General features: G+C 45.2%; 1 protein-coding gene across 1 annotated transcript; it reads left to right on the forward strand.

Moving 5' to 3' along the window:
- The first annotated feature begins 20,234 nt into the window (after positions 1–20,234).
- LOC128968922 (tubulin alpha-3 chain) lies at positions 20,235–23,974 on the forward strand. Its single transcript, XM_054383575.1, has 4 exons — positions 20,235–20,457; positions 20,971–21,119; positions 22,316–22,996; positions 23,678–23,974. Exons 1-4 carry the CDS (start codon positions 20,337–20,339, stop codon positions 23,972–23,974), a joined length of 1,248 nt encoding a protein of 415 aa, XP_054239550.1. The 5' UTR covers positions 20,235–20,336.
- The last annotated feature ends 2,211 nt before the right edge of the window (positions 23,975–26,185 follow it).

Genomic DNA, 26,185 nt, shown 5'->3' on the forward strand with positions numbered 1-26,185 from the left:
AAGCTGGAACGTGGAGCAGGCATCATTAGGGAAAATTGTTTTCTGTGGCAAAAAAATGGGGGAAAACAGGCCAAAAAATACAAATAGATTTCTTTTTTTTTTTTTTTTTCTTTTTCTTTTCCCCAAAGGGAAAGGCATTGTGTTTTAACTATTGTTGGGTTTATTTTCAAGTGATGCTTATCTGAGAGCTTTTACCCATATTGGAGTCCAAAGGGCTGAGTCAGGGGCCTAGAAGACCACCTCCAAGGGTGGCCACATACCTATGAGGTGTTTAAATTGGACCATCTGCCTCCAGACCCTTGTCCTGCTTCATTTGCTGTTTTCCCTGCTACTGTGCTCAGCAATGCTAAAATCTGTGCCACTGGTTGACTCAGTCCAGATGAGATGTCCCTGTGAAAGCCTGGAAATCCTGGGCAGGAGAGGGCCCTGAGAAGAGATGGAGAATGGGGCAGCAGGCACCATGCTGCTACTCTATTCAACCTTGGTGCATCCACATGGTGAGCACTGTGCTGCCCCAGTCTCAGCACCTCAAAGGGGGTGTGCTGGGGGAAGAAGGGACATAAAGTTAGTTAACAGAGATGGAGCAGCTGCCTTGTTGCATTTTAATGTTATTTCCTCTTGCAACAGTTGAATGTCTGCTTTTTGTAAGAGTTGGCTGTATCCTAGAGCTTTTATCACAGCTTCTCCTTCCTGGCAAAACAAAATTAAATCCTTCAACCTTTCTACTTTTTCATGTCTTAATCCTTTTTAATGAATTTACATCTTTTTTGCAGTGCACCCTAAATAGGAGGCTTGATCCAACTGAAACCTTATCAGCATGAACTGAAGTTGAATAATTACCTCCTCTGGCTTACACACAACAGTCTTGTTATTGCATCCTGGAAAGAAATTTCTTCTGCTGCTGCTGCTGTTTTCCCAACAGCAGATTTCTCATCCCCATCCTTTGTGACTTGCCCTAGCTCCTCCTTTTCTGCCATACCATCACGTGGTAAGAGCTCCCCAGTGGGTACTGTGCCTTTGATATCATGACTCTAAGAGCTGCAGTTTGTACTTATTTGTTGTATTTCCTCTTGTTCAATTCAGGCTTTTCCCCCAATTTTTTGGTGTAATTTTGAATTCTCATTTGGTCCTCCTGGGTGCTTACAGTCCAACACAACCTGTGCGTTTGGAAGAGAATTCCCTGGGCCATCATTTGAGTCAGTAAACGAAAATACTGAATAGAAGCACCTTTATGCCAAATCCAAGAGGATACTGCTCAAAATCTCCTTATCTGGCTGAAAATCATCATCAGTGACTCTAAGTGTCTTATTCAATTGTTCCTAAATTCACTTTCCCATATTTCCTTAATTTAAGAGAATTTGTGAAATGTCAGATGAAATGATCTCAAAAGCTTTACCTAAATAGGGCACATTTCAGCTGCCCAAGAAATGAGCAGTTAATCTGGTTTGGGCAATTTATTTCTGACAAATTCACCTTCTTATCCCCATATTCTTCTCTGGGTTTGTATCAACTGTTTGTTTAATAAGTTTTTTGGGGAGTTTTCCAAGACTCAGAGTTAGTCTCCTTGTATATAATTCCTCCATTTTAAACAGGGATGTTGTACCTGCTGGTTTCTGCCACATAGACCTTTCCTAGCCCAAGGGGGCTGTGAAAAGCATCTCAATTGCTTCCTCCGCTCACCTTCCACAATACTGTCCTCTGTCTATGCTGACTCCATCTCCTCCAACACACCTAAACCATCTCCCACTGGATTCTTTCTGCTTCACCCCTTAGTTTGATTACCATTTGATTAAAGTGAATCAGCTGGTGACAAGGAACCTTTTTTGTGAAATCAGCACCAGCCTCTTCTGAGTCATCCTTTGGCTACTCTCCTCTTTTTTTTTTTCCTTCTGATGTATTTATACATACTCCTATTGCCTTCCCACCCTTGTTAGCTGAAACTCATTCATGCCTTCCCATATGATTTCACACCAGGGTGGTTTGGGCTGCAAATATGTAATGAGCTCCCATGGCTCCCACCTCCCTCTGCCCTGGGTTTGCAGCAGGACAACTGATGTCAGGGTCTGTGCTTTTTGCCTTTCTCCTGGCACGACAAGCCGCTTAGCACCTTTAGGGCACTCTTGTGCCAGCCCTTCTGCTTCCCCAGGACATACCCATGGCTTTCCTCTGCATGTGTTGAAATCATATGGTTTGGGTCTGGCATCCCTCTGCCATTACATCCTCCTGTTTGTAAGAAAAATTAATTCTGCCGCATTATGACTGCCCTTCCCAAAACGCTCTCCCCTCCAGCTCCTAGACAGCTTCTCATGGTCATTCTCTGATCTAAGTAGTTGTTTGTCCTTCAAATCTGAAACTGTGTCTCCAGCATCCTAGAGTCTTTGCTGCCTCATTTCCAGTTGCAGGTAATTAAAATAATGTCCTTCACTTATGCTGTTCTTGATAATTAAAGAACCTCTTTTACCCTCTCCTCACATCTGCCACAACCACATCCCAGAGAGAGCCAGACGTCCTCACAATGCTGCCTTCCTTTCTTCTGTTCTTCCAAGACTACCTCTGTAAGGACATAAGTAGGTTTCTGTGCTGTGAGTTCATTCTGCATAATGCCATCGTATGGCTGTATTCTAAGAATTCATACTGTACTTATCTGTTTCTTAGCTTGTCAGAGGAGGTTGTTTAGACATAGCAGGAAAATGCTGCAATGCCCTTTTCTCTTCATCCCTTAAGTCAACCTTGTAATTCCTCCAAGAGAACTGGATCCTCCCCAGTCTTTCATATTCATGTACCTCTGTCCAGGGGAGGGGGTTCTCAGCTGTGAAAATTCAGCCTCCAAAATCTTTGTTGCCAGACAGAGCTGGCTCATGTGTCTCTCACTGCCCTGTTCCAATGACCTGAAGACTGAGTTTAATTTGTTTGGGGCATGGACCATACACCTCCCAGCTTTGAAATCCCATTAGCATCTAAGACTAAATACAGAGCCCTTTTAATTTCAATTGCCTCCCATGGTGCCCTGAGCTCCTCCAAGCCCCACAGGCACCAGGGCTGGAGCTCAGACATTTCACCTTCCACCTAAACCATCAGGTCAGGCCAACCTGCAACACAAAGAAGAGACCCAGAATACAGGAGAAGGGCATTTAAAATGCAAACTGGGTTCTGAGATTGGCCCCCAGACATTTCAGGAAACTGTTATCATTAACTGTGAGATACCACTACAAATATTGCTAGCTGAAGCAAGAGATTTGAGCATCCTTCTTCTAGCCTTATTCTTCAGTCCAAGAGTTTAGTTACTGTACTTTGCAAACTAGAGCCCTTCCCCCCTCCCCATTTTGTGTTGAACAAACAATGCTATGTCCCTCCTGCCACTGCAGTATTAGAAAAAAACTGGGTCATGCATATTATTCTGCAGAGGGAAACAAAAGACCATTCTGCCCCTGTTGGATCTCATATTTATGGATGCTATGGCACATTATAGTAGTCTCACTTGAATCCAGCATATAATTAATAGCTAGTAATTTGGCAGTGGCATTTTTACATGCAGATTTGGGGAGAGACTCATGACAGAGTGGGCAAGACAGTAAAATATGATTTACACGTAAAACTGCTTGCAGACTTTCTGAGGCATCAGATTCCTGTCTTCACTTTGCCTTCTGGCATTCAGATGCTTTCTCCTTTTGGAGGGTGTTGCTGATAATGAATTCTTTCCTCTGATTCTATTATGCTCCATTAAAAAAATAAAAATAACTAAAAATTATGGCATGTCTGTATGGAAAACTGGATAGTCGATGAATTTATTAGAAGCTTCGTATTGACATTTGTTCTGTATTCACAGAGGGACAATTTCAGAAAGGTGGTAAACTGTGGAGACACCGAAATCTGCTTGCATATACTTGCTTCTGAGGTTGCATATGTCAGTTTTATAGGTGGTCACGTGCAAAGTGGAGGAACTCAGCTTTGGCTTGGTGAACAGGCTGAAATCACCATGAGTGAAAACTGGTGTAAATCTGTTGATTCTAGCACATTCAAACATTCCTTTGTGTTCCAGTGTGCATTTAGCCCAATATTATCCCATATATGCACTCTGTGACTTGTAGTAAGCAAAATTTTTAAGACAAAACCATGATAATAAAAGCAATAAAAAATAGCAAGAGAAAATATTTTCCGTGGCTGTGACTGAAGACAGAAGTGTTCCTGTTTTGCTGAGGTCAGAATGCGACACAACCACTCTTCTCTGAGCAAGGCTGAAGCAAAGAAGGTGATGAAGCAAAAATCACTGCCATAATCACCCTCGGATTATTGTTCTTAATCCTGCAGGGTGAAATGAGGTCTCAGGGAATAGATGCTGCTTTCCAATCGTGTCCATTCCTGCACACTGCTGCATTTCTCTGGCAAATCTGGTGTAACATATGGTCTAGGAAAGGAATGCTACAGACCCTGCTCTAACTTCCCCAGGCACACACACAACTCTGCATCATTACACAGCAGCTAAACACTAAGTATCTGCTGCACATTTTTGTTTCTGTGTTTGGTTTTCAAATAACAGCATCTCCTCCTACTGCAGTGCCTATATGCACCTTACCAAAGCAAGCCATGTGTCTATTGTTTCTCCTCATTGAAACTCACAGAATCATGGAATCACAGAATGGTGGGGGTTGAAAGGGACCTCTGAGGATCATCTAGTCCAACTCCCCTGCTAAAGCAAGGTCACCTGGAGCAGGTTGCACATGATTGCATACAGGCAGGTTTTGAAAGTATCCAGAGAAGGAGACCCCACAACCTCTCTGGGCTGCCTGTCCTAGTGCTCTATCATCCTCAGAGGAAAGAAGTTTTTTTCTCATGCTCAGATGGAACCTCCTGTGTTTCAGTTTGTGCCCACTGCCCCTTATCCTGTCACTGAGCATCACTGAAAAGAGTATGGCCCCATTCTCTTGATACCCATGCTTTAGGTATTGACAAGCATTGATAAGATCCCCTCTCAGTCTTCTCTAGGCTAAATAGCCCCAGGTCTCTCAGCCTTTCCTCATGAGACTGATGGTCCAATCCTTTTTTCATCTTCATAGCCCTCCATTGTAGTTGCCCTCTCTCCAATAGTTCTTTGTCTCTCTTGAACTGGGGAGCCCAAAACTAGACACAATATCCAGATGTGACCTTACTAGGGCAAAGTAGAGGAGGAAAACCTCCCTCGACCTGCTGGCATAGTCTTCTTAATGTGCCCCAGGATATCAACAGCCTTCTTGATCACAAGGGCATGTTGCTCACTCAAAATAAGTTATGTGACTCAAGACACTGTTAGGATATTTGGAGTAATTAAGAGCACCATCATATTGCCCTACAGCATCCCATTCAGAAGATTTTTAAGTAGCCCAAACCCTGGCACACATCTCTGTGGCCTTGGGTTCAGGGCAGGTTTGCTCCTCCTGACCTAGAAAGCAAAACAGCAAGACAGCCTTTCTGCTCCTGGAGGACCATGTCCAACACGTGTAGCATCCTTGCCACTCTTCATTACACACAGGACTTGGGGAATGTGGTCCCTGAATGCTGCAGGTGGGCATCACTATGGAGAGTAGGAGGCATATAGGGACAGCTCCTGCACACCCTGCCCTGGAGGGGAGAGGGCAGTTTGGGTCTGCTGCTGCTGCTTAAACATACCTTATGAGAGGGTCATGCTGGCACTGAAATAAGCATCTTGCCACTCTAAGTCATGGGCTTTTGGGGCTTGAGCAAATGATTTGACAGGCCTTGTTCCTAGACTGCTCCCTACCCAGTTCCTTCCTTGCTGCTATGTTGCTATTATAGCTGCTCTGCTAGAGGTGCAAAGAAAGAACAATGTGAGTTTCATTTGTATGGACCTTTCACTGTATTTCATCTGTCTTTCATTTAACACTCCGGTGACATTTGCATGTTCCCTGAAATGCTGCCTAGGAAAGAAAACACATTAAGAAATGGTTTAACATAAAGAGTGAGGTGTCCTTCAAGAGGGCTGGCTGGGCACGTGTAAGGCAGCCTGCACGTGTAAGGTATCCCTCCACCCTGAGCCATCCCCGGGAAGCTCTGGGCTGCAGGGGTGAGATGCAGCAGCTCTGCACTTCAGATCAAAGCAGCTCCTGCACTCCAGTTTTGTCTCATGTGACCCAGCTGCTGCTTGTGAGCTAAGCTGATGTCTGGAAAGTAGGTAACGTTCTTGCACGGCAGTGCTCCCCTGCTGCCTCCAGCTCTCCTTGTACTGTGTGCTATTCCTCCAGCACTTTCATGACCTGCCATTTCTAGGAAACTGCAGGCAGTAGTAATAACAATAACGACAACACAGGGGCTTTGGAGCTGATATTATGCATCCTTCACCCAGGAAGTGCTATTTTTATCCTTAAACTGGGTGATTGATTGTCTCTGCTGGGATCAAAACATCTCTGCAATTGTAGCTGAGAAGTTTGGTACACTCAGACAGGACAACCCTTCTTATCTCCTATATTCTTTATGGCTTTAGAGCTGCTATGGCAGTTTGGGTGTGATGCTCAGCCTGTAAAGACAATCATCCAAAAAAAGTGCATGGCACTTTGTACTCTAACCTGGTAGAAGGCCTTACCTGCCACTTGTGTGCCCTTCCCAGGGGGATGCTCTAGAAATATATGTCTGGGCTGAGCACAAGCCTGGAGTGCCAGCTCTAGGCTCATGTTCAACACTGGAGCTGACCTCTTTCTTGCTTTTGGGCAAATCCCTGCCACGGGGATAATCACGCTTGGTGCCACTCTCCAAGGGGAGCATGGAAGCTTCATTAGCTGATGTTTAGGAAAGGATTTGAGCATAAGAAGTATATTTAGCGTTAAAAATGAATGAGTATCAATATATAAAACTGTGAGCCAAATATCAATATATAAAAATGTGAGCCAAATGTATAAAAAAATTAAAAATATATAAGAATATAGAAAATATATATAAAAATGTGAGCCAAAAATCTGTGTGATAGGGAGGAAATGAGAGACAGTATTGGAGAACAGAATGTTCAGGGAGCAAAAAGCTGGTGCAGATGCAGCAACAGGTGGAGAGCATGGCTATAGACTTGGCTCTGGCACAGTGTCCTTTGATGATCAGTGGCCCACCTGGCTTGTCTCACCTTGCCCTGGTACACAGAGCAGTGGAAATATCTCATATTCCTCCTGAGGACTTGCAAGAGGAACATCTGCCAGTAGTAATGTGTTTTAATCATTCCCTCATCCCAGTGCTGGGATTCCTTGAGCTGAAGACACCTTCCATCCCCTGAGGAATGAATGGTCCAGCAAACGTCATAAATCTCTCCCCACCACTGCCTAGTCTTACAGCTCCAGGCCTTCCCTCCCTGAAGGATTCACCTCCTGAGACTGAGCTTCTGCTGTGCATAGGAGGACCCAGTCAGACAAAAGCAATGGCTCAGGTTCACACTGGGCTACTGGAGATAGCAGAGAAGGTTGTGTGACTTTTCTGTCTTCACCATCATGTATCCAAGCATGGCCTTGGATCTGTAACAGCCCCAGGAACTGAGTGAGTGTAGAGGAGGCCTTTATCAGGTTACCTGGAATCAGATGGTCCAGGAGGACTCACCCACACTCTGTGGCACCTGGATTTCCTGTAGGTAGAGGTGATCAGGACCTTTTCATTCATTTTATGATAACTGTGTCCTTGTGTCTAGAGCCATCTGATGGAAATCAGCAGAATATGGGACATGCCTTATCATCTGTGGCTACTCCCCACCTGCTGCCCCTTGAACGCTCCCCATCAGTAGCTTCTCCTGACATTTGATTCTGTTTCACACTCACAAGCTTTAAAATCATTCCCACAGTATCTCCTCTTCTCTCTACCCTATTCTCCAGGCTATTCCATGGCAGCTTGTCTGACCACATCCCCCATCTTGCTGGTTTGCCACTTTGGTCAGTCTTTGCTCATCATTCACTGTTGCTCTTATTTCTTTAGAATCTGTCTGGTTTTCTTTGGTGTTGTGGTAGCTTAGTTTCAGATGCATCCATCAGTTTCTCTTTCTACACTGTCATCAGAAGGGAGAGATCCCAAAGATGTCCATGTTGGTGGATGGTCATAGCAGGTTCTACTTGGGCATGGAGAGCATGGGAGCATGTATGTCCTTCTCATTACAGCTTTGCTTTTCCCTGCACACAAGCACTGCAGTGTGTTCCTCTCTGGCTAGAATCAGAACCTGACATTTCCTCTCATTTCTCCTAAAAAGCACCACATCAAAGTACAGCTGCCTAATGGCCACATGCAGGCACAAGCAAGAAGATGGTTGTGGAGCTTGTTGGAAGGGGAATGAGACATGTCTGCCCCTCTTAGTGGCAGCCCACTGAAGGCATACACCAGCTGAGCAACTGTACCCTCAATCCACCTCACCAAAAATATGTTAGCCAATGAATCCTATGGAAATCAGGAGCTGCTGGGCATCTGAATGTCTGAGGAAATCACCACAGCCATGCAGGATGTCTTGCAAAGCAGGATTTTTCCTGGTAGGGGTTAATAATGAAACAGCTATGCCAGCCTTCCAGTCTGGGATGAAAAATGGGAGGCCACAGTGAGGAATGACAGTCATACAACATCACCAGCTACCTCAAAATAGGAATACAAGCCTCTGCCAATCAGGTTCATCAGATCTGATTTTACAGTATCTGTAACAAAATTGTCAATCACTCAGCAGGTCCCCATGAAGCCTGCCTCATTCCTCCTTCCATTTCTCCTAAAACAGAATGTCATCCTTGGTTCACACCAGGAGGACACATATTCCTTGGCTACCACAGCAGGGAGCCATAGCTCTGGTGGCTTTTGTTATGTTTGTGATATCAGGCTTTGCCATGCAGAGCTGGATGTGAAAAAAAAAAAAAAAAGGTGGATGTTTCCTACAGCTGAGAGCTTGAATGCAGCCATAACTGAGGAGGCAAACTTGCTGACTCACATGGCTTCTCTGCTGCTTTTCAGGCTCCATTTCTCACTGCAGAGAACCTGCTAGCAATCCTGCTCAGAGCATTCCTCCATGGAGCTCCTCCTGTCCCTCCCAGGCAGCTCAGCTCTTGGCCAGGAGGGACATAGGAACTCTTTCTGCAACTCTAGCAGATTTCCTAAAGGGTTGGATGGGAATGGACCCTTCTCTTCCCAACCCTCTAGGAAAAAAACACCATTTTCTATCCCTTGTGTATTAGTACTGCATCGCCCCCGTGATGTGGTTCTGAGAGAGGGAAGGAAATGTCCTTCGGTCTCAGTACCCAGATGAAGGTATGGCTCTCGTGCACATGCTAGAAGCACACTGTGCCTCATGCTCTCAGGGAACTGAGGACACTTCCTACTCCTCCGTGAGGAGCACAGCTGAACTACTTGCAGTGTAAGTACTGCCAAGCTTCCCAGATGAACTGTGTGTCACTTCCTACGTCTCTGGAGTAGCTGCTCTGACATCGAATTAACAAGTGCTGCCAGCACCCCAGAAGCATTCACCCTTTTGGATATTTTTCCAAGCCAAATCCTAGCACCAAGCCCCTTTGAACTAGTGCCCCACCATTACTGTAGAGCAGTGAGGTGGAGCAAACTATGTGAGACCCAGGACAATTATAGTAGGGAGCATTTGGAGTAAGTCCCTGGACCTGTGTTTCACATTGCAGTGAGTGCCTAGAGCAGCAGAATCTGCAGAAGACTGGTACTGTGAGGTCCAGGTAGGACTGAGCATGAGGTGCAGCAGGAAAAGAAGGTTGTGCTGTAATCAGAATTTCTGCTTAAAAGCAGAAACTGACAGCACTGGGTGCAGCCTTACACAACCACAGAGGAGAGGGAAAGAAAGGGAAAGGGAATGAAAACTGTTTAATATTTCTCATACAAGAGAGTTTCAGGGGATGGACATTGGCCATGGGGCTTCAAAGACATGCCTGCAATTTCCTTCTTTATGATAAATATCTTGTGCAACCCTTGGCAAATCATCAACTTACATTCTGTTGAAACATCTAGTTGATTTCTTGTATGACACTGAGTTATAACTTGTAACCAGCTCCTCCTATTGAGTTCAACAGCTTGTGTTTGACTAAAGCACAGATTTCCCATCTGTTCTTCAGCTTCAGTCCCTTTTGCTGCAACACTGCACTGCGAGCTGTTACAGATGATCCCCCTAAATCCCTCAAATCCTTTTCTAGATACATTGAGTCCCTATCCTACAGGCACTGCCTGTGTTCCTCCTTCCTCAGTATATCTCATTGCATGGCCTGATATTCATCCTGTGCTCTTGGAGGTGATACAGGTGACAGTACAACTGCCCCATCACTGCAGTTACTGATTACCTCACCAGTTCTGCACTGCCCAGCTTTTACCAGCAATATATTTGATGTTGTCCTCAACTTACTGACAGAGTTGGAACAGTACTGGAATTAGCAGCTCTCCCTCCAGTTTCCAGCTAAGGAAACAGAATATTTTGTCTGGAGCAGTCTACACCATTTCAGGCTAAATAGGTGTGGCACAAGTTGTTTGTTCTAGTAGGTCCTGATTATGAGGCTATGGGGCCACTGAGCTACAGCAATCCCTCCATGGAAAGACCTCAAGAAGAGCCCATCTTTTCTTTAACAAAAGAAAAGCTGCTGGGAGCAATGCAGTAGAAGGATATGGAAAGTGTTGGGCTTTAGCTCAGTGTAAGGCCTTGTCCTCTTCTACAGCCTTCCTTCTTGCTCCTCTGAAAAATGAGCACAGTGTTCCCTAGAATCAGCTGGGTGGTGCCTCCATGAGGGCTGACAACTCCAGAGCAGACCTTGAAGGCAAATTTCCTTGATATTGCACTGGCATTTGCAGGTTTATTTTCATGCAAGATTGGAAGGAAATATCAAACAACATTAATGGAACCAAAATCCTGAACAGTTTTGTTTTGGAAACACAGCAAAATTTTAATACAGTTCTGGCATCCAAGGTACCTGGCAGCATTTGGAAAAAAGTAACAGGATTGCCAGTGATTTCAAGGCTGCTAAGGGGAGGGGGAGCTGCCAGGATAGATCATGGCAGATGCCTCTGTCCAATGCAATAGGTCTGTAGGGAACTGTTACTCATTGGTTGGTTTTGTTATTTTATTATAGAAAGCCTCTGAATATGATGTTACATTTTGAATGTCGATGATAGGTCATTGAGAGGGGAAAAAGGGCTAATAGGAGAGGGAATAACCAATTTCATACTCTTCAGAGGGACTTAGGCCCACCTCAAATTACCACAAGGCTGGCAGAGCACATGCAATTGTAGGATCATAGAATGTTATGGATTGGAAGGGGCCTTTAAAGGTCCTGTAGTCCAACCCCTCTGCAGTGAGCAGGGATATCTTCAACTAGATCAGGTTGCTCAGAACCCTCACCAACCTGACAAGGCTGGGAATTAGACCTGAATAAATGAGCAAACATTTCAGATGTGGCTTTTCCCTTTCACTCCAACACTCACTGGCAGCCAGCCTGCTATGCCACACTGAAACCTCCCACCCACACCACTCCCTCCATTGCTGAGGATCTCTCCTAGACATGTCTTATTACAACCATTCAACACATGTGCAGCATTTGCCATGAGCACAAACCCAAAATCCAGTTCCATGCTGTACATCCTCACTGCTGCCTCTGCTCCTTCAACCCAAGCTCAGGGTATCCCCATGCTAATCTGAGGCTGGGGGCTACAGCCAGGAGTAATGTCACTGGTTAAATAGGGTTACTGCTGAGAGAAGTAGCTCCAAAGGTCCTTTGCTTCTCTGTATCAGAACTTAAAACATGGCTGTATTGGTACTGCTCAACAATGAAGGAGCTGCTGTGCTTCCTGCTGCTGTGTACCTGCAGGCTGATGTGAAGATGATGCTCAGGGAAGGAGATGTTATAAGGAGAGTGGAGGCTCAGCTGAGCTTTTGATTACAGATTTCAGCACTTGAATGATAACACAGTCAGAGTCCTGAGACAAATTGTCACATCAATGTTTTTAGACACAGGCTATTAACCTTTAGGGCTGCTTTGAAATACCTCCTGGGGGCTAATCAAGATCATAATTCTATAATGGTGGAATTGCCACTGCACAGCAAGGTAAAGCAGGCACTAATACAGCTGTAATAGCTGCCTTATCAAACACATCTTTCACTCAAAAATATCTGAGAATCCTTGCCATTTATGAGTCAGCCCAGCATACTTTGCAGATGCCTTTGCATGCCACCTCAGGCACCAGTACTGACAGCAAGACTCCTTCTTATTGCCAAGAGCCATGAAGGCATCTTTAGGCAATAGATCCTCCAAAGATTTTAGTTACTTCCCTTTCAGACTGGCCCTTTACATGGCATTAAGTATCTGTGCTACTATTACCCTCTCCCATGCTGTGCAAGATCGTTGAATAATGATAAAACCCAACAAGGAGGCCAAGTATCTTTGTGCTACTATTACCCTCTCCCATGCTGTGCAAGCTGGTTGAATAATGATAAAACCCAGCAAGGAGGCCAGTTCCTGCTTGTTTTTATTTTTAGTGCAGGTTTTTGCCATTGTGTCAGTTTGGAGCATGCAAAGGCAAAGACAGACCAGTGGTTTACAGCTCAGTTCAGTGGCAGGAGACAGAGAGCAGAGAAAGAGGAAATGAGTGACTAAAAGACATGTGGAGAGACAACTGGGGAGATGGATGGGGAGAGGAGAACTGTCATTCTTTCCAAGGCTTATATCCACTAAAGCTGTATCCTAGCAATACACAGCACTGTCCTGGTTTGAGTTAGAGGCTTGTTGAGCCCTGCCCTATTCCTGTGACACTACGCTCAGTGGTGCAGTGGTGTCTCCTTTCCTGTCCTCAGGAATGAGAAAGTAAGCATGGAAAGGTTGAGGAGTATGGGTTGCTGACAACCCCAGGCAACAGGCTGCACATGGCTGGAGCGGCCCTCTCAGAGCTATGAGGTGCCTCCAGGGGAGATGTTGGGGCCTTTTGCAAATTGCTTGGTAAAAGCTAGGCATCTGAGCACCTGTTGAAGTCCCCTGGTGACTACTGACATAGGTGATTTGCCCAAATGAAGAATGCAGTTAGATGGTGAACCTCTTGGCAGGTATGTTGCAACCTGGGCTCTTGTCACAAACAAGCTCCACCCAGACCAGCAGTGGTGCCTGACCCTGCTCTTGTGTCACCCTGCTATGACCATCCCTTCTGCAAAAACAGAGCAGGTGAGACAGAAGGGAAGGCACCTGGTGCCTTGCTCTAGTTCAAAGCTTCACCTTGCCACCAAACTGGTCTGTGGAGGTGGGTTTGCACTAAGATGCCGTTACTGGAAATTGGCCAAGCAAAGATAGGGGCACAGGCTCTGCACAGTCAGATTCACATGGGGAGCTGTAGCTCCAGTGAGGATGTGGTACTGAGTTGAAAACCAGGGCAAGAACTCTGTAGATGGATGCAGCTATTTTTTCAATGCATGTGAGCTAGAGTTCTTTACATTTCCCTTTCAAATTGTGCTATGCAGTTCCTGTCAGATATCCCCTGGAGAAGCTGACTCTGCTGAATGCTGGGCTGCATTGGGCAGGTGGGATTAAGCAAAGTGTGATTTGTTCTGTTCACTGGGCAAACTGTGCCAGCTTCCCTGAAGGAATGGCATTTGGCTGGAAACTCACTGTCTGGCCAAATGAGTATGCTCTTGCCTTGATTCATCTGGAATTTGTCAAGGGAGCCAAAACTCAGCATTGCTGTGAGAGAATATTCTGATTTCCATTTCAAAACATCATCCCTTTCAGTTTTGTCTTACAAAACTGTGCTTTGCCTTTTCTCCAACCTTGAGGTTGCCTGGTGCGATAAGGTCACTTCCATACTATTAAAATTTTACTCATTAAAGGGGTGGGTGAACCCAGTTTGTGGCTTGGGATGGACCCTGTGTTGGGTTGAGTCCTAAGTCCTCCATGGGAATTGCTTGGGCAGAGATGGGGACAAATTTCTCTCTAGGACTGTCCCATCAAAATGAACATGCTGACAACTGAGCAGCAGTAGCACTCATACTAGATGTGGCCTCTTTGGTACCAGGCACACTGCCACCAAGCAAGTATCTTCTCTGGCACCTCAAGGGCAAGGATTTTTGTTTGTGGAAATTCAAGTGGGAGAATGCTTCTCCCTTCTCCATGCCTTTTACCTTCATCAGAGCAAGCACTCAGATATAAAGAAAATAAATAGAAAAGCAGAACTAGTGGGAGGAAAGGTAAAAAAATAAAAGAAAAGTGAAGTATTGATGACGGTCTTGTAGTACCAGTTCAAATCGAGGTCCCAGCTGTGGAAGTGTTCTACACAGGCAGAACAACATGTGCTCCCCAGAGAAGAAACTCCTCTGAAGTAGCTTACCAAGAGAAGGGTGGTCTTAAGTCTTTTCAGCCTAGATCTGATAACATGACCATGCTACCAGTGCAGAGGTAATCTCCTTCAGGCCAGTTCTACATGTCTCAGCCCCTTGAGAGTAAAATTTCTGTACCTTTTCAGTACATGTCAGCATAGAAATGGCACCATCCACTACCTGAGCATCTTTAGAGACCTTTTTTAATCATACCCTGTGTGGTAAGGGAGAGGACACAAAACACCATTACAGGTGTAGAACCAGAATTTTAGAAAAGAAGCTCATCTTTTTAGATGTCAGGTAAAGCTGTAACTCCTTATGGCCAGCCTGGATGCTACTGTGTCCATAATGATCTGTTTACACATTTTAAACTCCCCAGGCTTGCCACCTATGATAAATGTTCCTGCTATCTCCATAGCAATGTGCTACAAAGGGCTCTAGCTGGAAAGGATGCACCTTTTCTCTGACTGTTCCAAGCCTGTGCTGTTCGTATTTCCATAAGAGTGATTTTTAAATTGGCTTGCATCTCCCACCTAAATATATTATCCATAAAATGCAATTTTTGACTGTGCTCACTCACAAGAGAGAAATGCCAGGAAAATTTCATTGCCAAATAGGAAAAAAACCCAAGCTGATAGGACCTCTAGAGGCTTCCAGCATCAGGCATGAAAAAGAGATGATAAAACACTATGTTCTGAGTCGTATTTCCTGCAGTATGTTAGATGGCAGCTGCTGATTTAACCTATAAGGTGCCTGATGGTACACCACAGCCAACAGTTGTATCTCTACTGCCAGCAGAGTTGTGATGCAGCATGTGTCAATATATGTGAGGTAGCTCGGATGCTGCAGGCAGGAGAGCTGGGCTGCAGTGCTTCCTGCAGAGGCCCACTGAGGCTGCAGCAGCCGTCATACTGATGCGCTCACCCAACTAATGTCATCGGCATTCAGCTAAAGACATCGGAGCGCAGCTGAGATGGGGTGTGATTGAATGACGGTGTGCTCATCGTGGGCTGGACGATAGGGTGGGATAGATGTCTGTCCACAAAGAACAAGGTCAAGGTGGGAAAGATGTCAGAGAAAACAAGAGGTAGACAAACCCCGTGGATGTTTCCAGATGGGTCCAGGCAAAAGGCAAGAACCTCAGAAGGGCACAGAACCAGGCTCCCGCTCATCTTGAGCCCCAGCTCTCTCTACGACGCAACGGTTAACCACGGAACACCATGGCTTATAGAGCCATCTACTGACGGAAAGATGCAGGACAAGGAATTTATTTATTTATTTATTTTCCCCTAATGTGTAGGCTTTCCCCAACTTTGTCCACGAAATTGAGAAGTTCCTTGAACTACACCCCGTGGGCAGTATTGCCAGTATAGTTTGGCTGAACATAAGAACACCAGAACTGTTTTACTCTGTCAGTCTGATATCTGCTTTTCTCCATAAGAAATGTTCAGATACTGTCCCATCTTTAGTTAAGGATCTGTGGTGCAAGACAAAGGAAGAAATGAAAATGATTTTTAAGTATCTTTGGAAATTAGGAGAGAGACTGTTCCCTCTTCAAATAGGAGCTTCTCTTGAAAATCATGCCTGTAAAAGAACACATTGTGTGGATGCAGACCTGTAAGCTGGTCCAGGACACAGCAGCACTGGGAGTGAAAGGGACTACCTAAACAGAGGTGAGTTGAGGCCACAGGGCTGCAGATGCTGAGTTATCGGAAAGGCAAGGGTATGTCTGCTCTAACAAAGTTTCGTTCCATGCAGACACCACTTCTCGGGGCAGGTTTTTATCTGCTGTAAATGTATACAAGCCCCAGCACTTTTGTTTCACATCAGAGTTCATATGAATAGAAAGTTGGACCTCTGCTACTCTGCCTATTTCTCCCCTAGCTGTAGAAATGAATCTTTTCTGCCTGATCCAAGTAAGCAAAACAGACTTGTGTATTTATTCCACAACAACATCAGCTTATTTTATTTCTGTGTGAACAGCAGACTTTAGAATGCGTACAATTCCTGTTCTCAAAGTGTTCCATGTCTTGAAGTAGAAATGGTAGAAAAATTCTAACTATATGCTGCAGTTCTCAGTTTTGCAGAGTGGATGTTTCATGGAAAGAAGAGCTTACAGTGGTCTAGAAAAATCAATTCCTACCACACTCAAATGCATCACAACAATTCAGTACTTAAAGGGGGCCTGTAAGACAGATGGGGACAATTTTTTTAGCAAGGTCTGTTGCAACAGCACAAGGGGTGATGCTTTTAGAATACAGAAGTGGAGATTTAGACTAGATACAGGGATTATTTTTTTCCTACAGTGAAGGCAAACACTGGCACACATTGCCCAGAAAGGTGGTAGTAGCCCCATGCCTGGGAACATTTCAGGTCAGGTTGGACACAGCTCTGAGCAACCTGATCTACTTAGAGATGTCCCTGCTGACTGAAGAGAGAGGAGTCGGACTACATAACTTTTAGAGGTCCCTTTCAATGTAAAACATTCTGTGATTCTATGATTTTCAGTAGGGAAAATTGTACTGTTTCCAAAACAGCAAGTGGCCCTCTAAGTGTTTGTCATCTGATTGCCTTCACATGCAGCAGTTCTGGGAGTCAAGTGAGAATTGCAAAGTTGTTAGTATTCGCAGTTCAGATCAAGCTGATGCAAAGAGGAATAGAAGGACTGGCCCAGCTCTGACTGATGGCTAGGTGGTGCTTAGGCATGAAGACCTTGGCTAAAATGCTCCAAAAATACTATTTTTCAAGCTAGGTGTGGTGGTAAGCTTTCCCTGTCACTCAAGGCCTCATGCAATTCCCCCTCTTCCTGGGCCTCTCCCTGCCTGGAGCTGCAAGCAGACAGTTGTGTTGCTTCACTGACAAGCAGTAGCTTTCTCATAGCTCTCACAGCAGCATGGTCTGGTCAAGCCAGAGCTTTGCAGCTGTCCCCAACTCCAGCCACTGGCACCAAGCAGCCCCCAGGGCCAGTGGTGAGCTCAGCCACTTTGGGATTTCACTGTCACTCTGAGACAGCACCTGACACCCCAGCTGACTGCCTGGAAGAGACCTCCCAGCCTGCAGCCCCATGAAGCTCAAGCCTCACACTCTGGTGAACATTCATGCTTGTGCACTTCTAGGAGACTGTGTTCAATACGTTCAACAAGTGCAAGGTCCTGCACCAGGCTGAGGCAAACCCTGGTATCAGCACAAGCTGGGGAATGAAGAGATGGAGAACAGCCCTATGCAGAAAAATTTGGAGGTGCTGCTGGATGAAAAGCCAGACATGAGCCAGCAATGTGCACTCGCAGCCCAGAAGGTCAGCTGTATCCTGGGCTGCATCTAAAGCAGTGTGGCCAGCAGGTCAAGGGAGGTGATTCTGTCCTTCTGCTCCACTCTGCTGAGAACCCACCTGCAGTGCTGTGTCCAGCTCAGGACTTGTTGGAGCAGGTCCTGAGAAGGCCACAAAAATGGTTAGAGGGCTGTAACATGTCTCCTATGAAAACAGGCTGAAAGTGTTTGGATTGTTCATCCTGGAGAAGGCTCTGGTGAGACCTTATTGCAGCCTTTCAGTACTAGATGGGGTCTTAGAAGAAAGGTGATGACAGAGTTTTTACAGGACCTGATGTGGCAGGACAAGGGTGAGATTTAAATTACATACAAGGATGACATGTTTTACAATGAAGGTGATGAAACAGTGGCACAGGTTGCCCAGAGAGGTGATAGATGCCCCTGTGCCTGGAAACATTCCAGGTCAGGTTGGATGGGGCTCTCAGCAACCTGATCTCATTGAAGATGTCCCTGCTCACTGTCAGGGTTTGGACTAGCTGACCGTTAAAGGTCCCTTTCACCCATTCTGTGCTTCCAAGTGTCAATCATAGCCCCAGGTGGAGAGAAGAGCGCTCGCAGACCATCAGTGGCCTCCACTCACCTCCAGCCCGCCCAGGTAATAGCCAATGAGGCGACAGAGGGCAAGGGCGAGGATCTCGAGGCAGTAGGCCGCTGGCAGTTGGTGCCATTTGACGGGATCTCGAGGCGGTTGGCCGGTGGCGGTTGGTGCCGTTGGACGGAGTCTGGAGGCGGTTGGCCGTCGGCAGTTGGTGCCCTGTGACAGGCAGTTGGTGCCATTTGACGGGGTCGGGAAGCGGTTGGCCGTCGGCAGTTGGTGCCGTGTGAGAGGCGGCGGCGGTGGACGTGGTGCGGCGCAGCCGGACTCCCTCAGAGGAACGCGGAAATCATGGTAGAGAACGGGATCCTGATGGCTGGAGAAGAGGGAGAGGAGGATATGATAGAGGGAGGAAGGGTGTTTGGGAATGTTCCTACTGCAGCAGGCCGGGGAGTTTATGACCGCCTGTGCCGTGGCAGGACTGGCAGGCTGCCTCTACGCCAAGTGCCGCAGTAGCAGTGAGAGAGGAGGGTTGAGGAGAAGGAGGGAAATTAATTAAGAGTTCAGGGCTGGCCGGTAAGACGAAACCTCTCGAAAAGCGACGGCAGCCTGTTGGTAGCGCCCGCCTCCGGCGCGCAGAGATTGAGGGGCGGGCCGGAGGCCAAGCGCGGTACCAACGGGAAAGCGCTAAGAAATGAGGCCGCAGCCTGAGGCCCTGCCGCCGCCTCTGGGGGTCGGGGGACAGGACCTCCGAGGCGTGGCGGAGCCAATCAGAGGAGGGGAGGTTGGCTGGCAGCCAGTGGCGAGGCCGGAGGGGCAGAGCTAGTGGCGGCTAGTTGCCGCTGGCGGCGGCGGTGGACGCGGGGTGGCTGTCACAAGTCCGGGCAGCGGCTGTCGTGGAAACCGTGGGAGCTCGGTGCCAGCTGAGTGGGCGTGGAAATAGGCAGAGAGTTAGTCTCGCTGGCAAAAGGCTTCGCACAGTACCACAGGGGTGGGAATTAAAGCACGGTATCTGAAGTATCTGCAAAGGAGTTTGGAGCGAGGTGGTGATCCGTTTATTCTCCCAAGTAATAAGCAACAGGACAAGAGGAAATGGCCTCAAGTTGCACCAGGGAGGTTTAGGCTGGGCATTAGGATACACTTCTTCAACAAAAGGGTTGTCTAAGCATTGGAACAAGCTGCCCAGAGAAGCGATCGAGTCACCATCCCTGGCAGTATGTGGAGATGTGGTTTAGTGGGGTCCTGGCAGTGATACTTTAATGGTTGGACTTGATGATCTTAAAGCTATTTTCCAACCTAAGCAATTGTAAATTCTGTGGTACAAGTTTTGATAAAACTATCAAAAGATCAGGAAAGAGTAGCTCAGACACCCTATTTTTTCCTTTTGCAACTCTGCTTTTTCCTAGATCCACCGTTACAGTAAGCTAGAAACCCATCTTTATTTCCATCTCAAGTGTAAGGCAAAATTGTGGTATTGAGAGGTTAAACACACATGGCACAGTTTCTTAAGACTCAAAGGAGCTGGCTAAAAGTGGACAGATGACATACAACTGGGACCTCTCAGATGATTTCCAGGAGGAACTCAAATGTTTATGGCCAGGGTCTAGGTATCTCTATGCTTGTTATAATGGAAAACATGTGTGTTGGTGGTCCTGTGGTCCCATGCAGGAAAGATTCTTGCAACAGTTACTGAGTTACCTGATGTGGCAACAAATCAAAGAAATTTGGGATAATATAGAAAGAAATCTTCCAAAACTAAAGGAAGGTGAAAAAGAGACAAGGCAGAATATTAGAGATATAATATATGTGCAACATGGTAAGGGGTGATGAATCTGTACTCACTCTGTATGGTCATGGAAACTATGTTGTCGTTAATATCTTCCAACAGTCTCAAAGTCAGTCCAGGTCAACCAGTGGCAGACAGTTTGATCAGTTAAATTGTCACTCAATTTTAACCAAGGAATAGCGCAGCAGAGAAAGATCACAAGGAGATACAGCCCCCTGCTAGCTTGTCATTATGAGAATAACATCTAGGTAATGGGTAGCTCTATATCTTGTTATCATTGTTCTGCTTTTAACTTGCAGCGTGAGTGCATATCGATCCACGTTGGTCAGGCTGGTGTTCAGATTGGCAATGCATGCTGGGAATTGTATTGTCTTGAACATGGAATCCAGCCTGATGGCCAAATGCCTAGTGACAAAACTATCGGAGGTGGAGATGATTCATTTAACACTTTCTTCAGTGAGACAGGAGCTGGTAAACATGTTCCCAGAGCAGTGTTTGTGGACCTAGAGCCAACCGTAGTTGGTATGTATGCAACATTAAAGATCTTTAGTGTAAAAGTAAAGCTCCTCTAGGGTATTTTTCATTTGATTAGACCACTGTAGATTTTAAACAGTGTGTTTCTAAATGCCGTTTTGATGTTTGAGTTTATTGTTATGTGAACAAAGTTAAACAATGGTCTACTGGTAACATTTGGAAAGAACAGAACTTCTTTTTTTTTTTTTCCAGTCTAGATAATCTTTCTAGATTGCTGTACAGTATCCAGAGCTTTGTTTAATTGCTGTCCAGCATCTTGTCTATACCTGTCATGTCATTGTCTGAGTGACCTCTATGTTCTTCAGTATAAATACTGCTTTCTGAGTGCTTGGTGTTTTCTCCTAAGCAAAACGTTGAAGTTGTGCCATCTTTTTAGGCTAGTCAGCCAAGCTGCTTATAGTCAGGTATGCTCTCTGCACTCTTTTGACACGTGTACTTGGTGAATAGTCACAAGCACACCAGATCAAATTTATGTTGTGGTATTTTGGTTTTTTGTTGTAGATGAAGTACGTACAGGCACATACAGGCAGTTGTTCCATCCTGAGCAACTCATTACTGGGAAAGAAGATGCAGCCAATAATTATGCCAGAGGCCATTATACCATTGGAAAAGAGATTGTTGATCTGGTGCTAGACCGCACTCGCAAAGTGGTAAGAATCCATGCTGCCCAGTCAGTAGTTAGAATAATTGATAGAGCTCTACAGCCATCCATGCTTGATACTTTTCTGTGGCTTTCCCTAAGATTTTTGTGCATATTTGTTTAAAATAATATATACCAAAACTTTTGTATCCTTGCTTCTCATCAAGTTGAATAAAAATACAGTCAGTAGAACTTAACATTTTTTTTAGGCTCTGAAATACCATTATTTTAAAGCATTTGAAGGATACCTCAAACATATTCTGAAGGCGTTAAAGAAATGTAACAATGCTGTTATACTTTTTGGTTTGTCATTTTTAGTTTGAATTACCTCATTATGTGTCAAGCAAAATATTTCTGGTACCCCAAGCCTCAGGTTTTGGTTGAATGTTTTGCAATTTACCTTACTCCTCTAGATGCTTTTTTTTTATCTTAACATTGTTTGTAAGAAACTCTCACAGGACGATAGGATTCAAAGTGAAATGGTGATTGTTTGTTTAAAGTTACAAAACTAATTGTTTTCAGCATCTAATTGATACTTGCTGAAAGCTAGAAGGGTAACAGATTCTAAAGCTGTAACTTGTCTCAGTGGCACAGAGCTGCTCTCACCATTGTAAAGCAATTTTTAAATATTAAAATATTCCTATTCAGAAAAAGTTATGTAGATGCACTGGTCCTTTTGAGTGAAAAGGAAGACCATCTCAAGAATGCTGGGTTTTTTTTTTATTTTAGCAATCTAAACCTAAGAATCATAGAATCTTAGAATGAATGCAGCCCAGGTTTTGGTTGGCTTTCTGGGCTGCAAGCACACATTGCTGGCTCATATTGAGCTTCTTAACAAGGACCTTCTCCTCAGGACTGCTCTCTAACCATTCTCTGCCAAGCCTGTGTTTGTGCTTGGGATTGCCCCAGTCAAGGTGCAGGACCTTGGATATGGCTTTGTTGAACTTCCTGAAGTTGGCATGGGTTCACCTCTCAAGCCTGTCAAGGTCCCTCTTGATGGCATCCTTTTAACTCCAGCATGTCAACCATACCACAGTTTGGTGTTGTCAGCAATCTTGCTGTGGGTGCCTTGATCCCACTGTCCATGTTGCTGACCTTAAGAAACTTAAGAAAGAAATGGCTTTGGAATTGTTATTCTAGTATTGTGCTCTCCAAAATAATCAATAACTTCTTTTTTCCCCTCCCATTTCTTTTCATCCATTATAGGCTGATCTGTGCACAGGGCTGCAAGGTTTCCTTATCTTCCACAGTTTTGGAGGAGGCACTGGTTCAGGGTTTGCATCTCTGCTCATGGAAAGGCTCTCTGTTGACTATGGCAAAAAGTCTAAACTAGAGTTTGCCATTTATCCAGCACCACAGGTTTCCACTGCTGTCGTGGAACCCTACAACTCAATTCTCACCACCCACACCACATTAGAGCATTCTGACTGTGCCTTCATGGTAGATAATGAAGCCATTTACGATATATGTCGTCGCAACCTTGACATTGAGCGTCCCACTTATACCAATTTAAACCGATTAATTGGACAAATTGTTTCATCCATCACTGCTTCACTGCGTTTTGATGGAGCCCTCAATGTAGATCTGACAGAATTCCAAACCAACCTTGTTCCCTACCCACGAATCCATTTCCCTCTGGTAACATACGCCCCTGTCATCTCAGCTGAAAAAGCCTACCATGAGCAGTTATCTGTGGCTGAAATCACCAACGCTTGTTTCGAACCAGCCAACCAGATGGTGAAATGCGACCCTCGCCACGGCAAGTACATGGCCTGCTGCATGCTGTATCGAGGTGATGTTGTTCCCAAAGATGTCAACGCAGCTATTGCAACCATCAAGACTAAGCGTACCATTCAGTTTGTGGATTGGTGCCCAACTGGATTCAAGGTACTTAATGCTGCATTTGCAGTGCCTGATGTTTGAATTACCAGAGATTGTGCAGTACTCAGAGGCAACAGTCATCCTACAGTGCCACAATGTCCCTGGCAAACATTCTCATAGAATGGAATCATACAACTGTTTCAGTTGGAAAAGACCTTTAAGATCATTATCCAACCATTATCTAACTCTACCAAGTCTGGTGCTAAACCATGTCCTTTAATACCACAGCTATGCATCTGTTAAACACCTCCAGGGATGGGGATACAATCGTCTCTCTGGGGAGCCTATTCCAGTTGATAACCCTTTCAGTGAAGAACTTCCTTCTAATATCCAATCTAAATCTCCCCTGCTGCAAGTTGAGGCTATTTCTTTTCATCCTATCACTTGTTACTGCGGGAAGAAACTAACCCCCACCTGGCCCAAATCTCATTTCAGGTAGTTGTAGAGAGCAAGAAGGTCTACTCTCAGCCTCCCTTTCTCCAAACTAAGCCCAGTTTCCTCAGCCACTCTTCACAAGACTTCAGGTGTGGCCTCACCAGTTCTGAGTGTGGGGGGATTTTGTTGAAGTGCAAAATAACCATAAGCTGTTTTATCTATTAATAACCAGGGGGATTTTTTGATTGTTAACAGAATTAAGTCTTTAAGCCTTAGCGCTCCTAAGGAAAGTTTTCATCTGTTTTCTTGCAGGTGGGCATTAACTACCAGCCTCCAACTGTGGTGCCAGGTGGTGACCTCGCAAAGGTGCAGCGGGCTGTGTGCATGTTGAGTAACACCACTGCCATTGCTGAAGCGTGGGCTCGCCTTGACCACAAATTCGATCTTATGTATGCCAAGCGTGCCTTTGTGCACTGGTATGTTGGGGAAGGGATGGAGGAAGGAGAATTTTCTGAAGCTCGAGAAGATCTGGCTGCCCTTGAGAAAGATTATGAAGAAGTTGGCATAGATTCAGTAGAAGCAGAAGCTGAAGAAGAAAATGAATACTAGAAAACTGAAGTTTAAAAATATTTAAGAAAAAAGAATTTCAGAATCTTTTTCTCTTGTTTGTTTTCAAATAAATGCTTTTATCTAGTGGTGTGTTAGGGAAGAAATGGAGAAAGGAGAATTTTCTGCAGCGTGGGAAGATCTGGCTGCCCTTGTGGGAGTCTAGAAAGAAGTTGATATAGACTCAGTAGAAGCAGAAGTTGAATTAGAATATGAATATTAGAAAACCAAAGTCTGGGAAAAAAAAAAGGTTGCAGAACTCCATTCACTTGTTTTATTGTTTTTAAATAAAGTTTTAAGGTTCTATCTACATTTTTTTTTCTTTATTGTTTCTATGTATACTAAGTGAAGGCCATTTGAGATTGCAGGGTTTGGTAGCATCTGGTCATGTGCAAATTATAGAAGAAATTGGGAAAATTTCTGCACTTCCCTGGGATGCCAACATGCTGTGAGGGTTCAAAGGAAGGCTGTGAAGATTATCAGAGGGCTGGAGCACCTCCCCTATGAGGACAGGATGAGAGCATTGGGGTCTTTCATCCTTGGGAAGAGAAGACTCCTGGGAGACCTTCCTGCAGCCTTTTAGTATTTAAAAGGGGCCTACAGGAAAGATGAGGAGGCACTCTTGATCTGTGAGTGTACTAACAGGGTGAGGGGTAATGGTTCTAAACTGAAAGGGGAGATTTAGGTGTAATGAAGAAATTCTTCACAATGAGGGTAGTGAGACTGGATCAGGTTGCCTTGAGAAGCTGTGGATGCCTCATCTTTGGAAGTATTCAAGGATGGGGCTTTAAGCAGCCTGGTCTAGTGGAAGCCTCTGGGGAAGTGCTGTCTGCAGGGTGTGAGCAAGGCCGTGGCCACCTCCCGGGCTTCTTGGTCACTCCATGGGGCACAGAACAGGCAGGATCGAGTCATTCGCTGCTGGCTCCGGGACTGCTCGTCTGGAGAGGCTGGGACGTGTCCAGCTGAAGTGAGGAAGAGGCCCTGCGGCCTCCGGGGGGCTGGACCGGAGGAGGAAGACGGACTGCAGCGGCATTCAAGCTCTGCCGGCTTGAAAGTGCCGGCTGCTGGGCGCTTTCCCTGGCTCAGCCCACGTGGAGGTGCTGCAGACTCGGGAACAGCCGAGCTCATCCAGGGCGGAGACAAGTCGTATGCAGAGGTGCAACACCGCAAGTTATTAGTTAACTTTCAACAGTGGGATTTTTTTGTTTTGTTTCGGTTTGGGTTTTTTTTGTTTGTTTGTTTGTTTTTGTGAAACATTAGAATACTTGCACTTTATCTTTCCCCATATTTATTTTGTAATGACTCATCCAAAAAGAAAAGGAAGTATCAGCTGGTGCTCTTTAGCTCCAACAATATACCTCTTGTAAAACTTCCTAAGCAATTCATATCTGATTAAGGTTGGGCAAAACATCTTTTCCCCTAACTTTGGACCTGCCTTTCTATTATGCGTCTCATAAAGGAAAACATTTGTTGTGAACAATAAAAGGAAAGTACCACTTTCCTGTGTACAGTTGTAACATCAAACCTCAGCCTTTAATATAATGGGTTCCTATTCTCTCCCTAGACTAAAGGGCAGCCTAAGTGAAACATTTCCAAGAAATGAGGAAAAAAAAATCCCCAAACAGCAAAATACTTGGCCCCTCTTTTGCACCAAAGCTCTCTGCTTTGCTTTCTACCTGACCATCTGCCAAGAAATGATTATCCAAAAAATCAAGATAGGATCATTTTTCCCTGGGCCAGAGCTTTCACATGGAAAGAAGAGGCCAAGCAGACAGAAAAAAGAAACAGAATTTGTTTTGTAGAAAGCACAGGAGAAAGATGAATAACATAGATGAGAGAATGTGAAAGAGGTAGATGGCACATTGAGTGAAAGGAAAAATGCAGCCATTTTTAGCATGATGTAAAGATTAATTAAATCATGTTCTGAGTGGAGGCACTGACAGCAACTCCCTCTGTGGCTCTTCACGGTAAAACCCTGTCTCTGTTTATTGTCTGCAAGACAGGAAGAAAGAAATCTACCTGCACTGCTGAACTGTGGAAAAACAGTTAATGATTGATAGAGATTTTAAAGATGGAAGCGTGCAGCATTAAAACTGGTCATGGGTAAATACTAGGTGACTGAAACTTTGACCTCAGCTCACGCAGGCCGCCAAACATCTGGGCATTGTCCATTAGCAAAAATTAGTAAAAAGCTCATTAGTAAAAATATTTGAG

Source organism: Indicator indicator, chromosome 9 (genome assembly GCF_027791375.1).
Source record: "Indicator indicator isolate 239-I01 chromosome 9, UM_Iind_1.1, whole genome shotgun sequence".
Lineage (NCBI taxonomy): Eukaryota > Metazoa > Chordata > Aves > Piciformes > Indicatoridae > Indicator > Indicator indicator.

Coding starts and splice junctions, on each gene's coding strand:
- LOC128968922 (XM_054383575.1), top strand. CDS start 20,337: ATGCCTAGTGACAAAACTATCGGAGGTGGAGATGATTCATTTAACACT. Junction 20,458..20,970: donor CCTAGAGCCAACCGTAGTTG/GTATGTATGCAA, acceptor TTTTTGTTGTAG/ATGAAGTACGTACAGGCACA. Junction 21,120..22,315: donor TAGACCGCACTCGCAAAGTG/GTAAGAATCCAT, acceptor CATCCATTATAG/GCTGATCTGTGCACAGGGCT.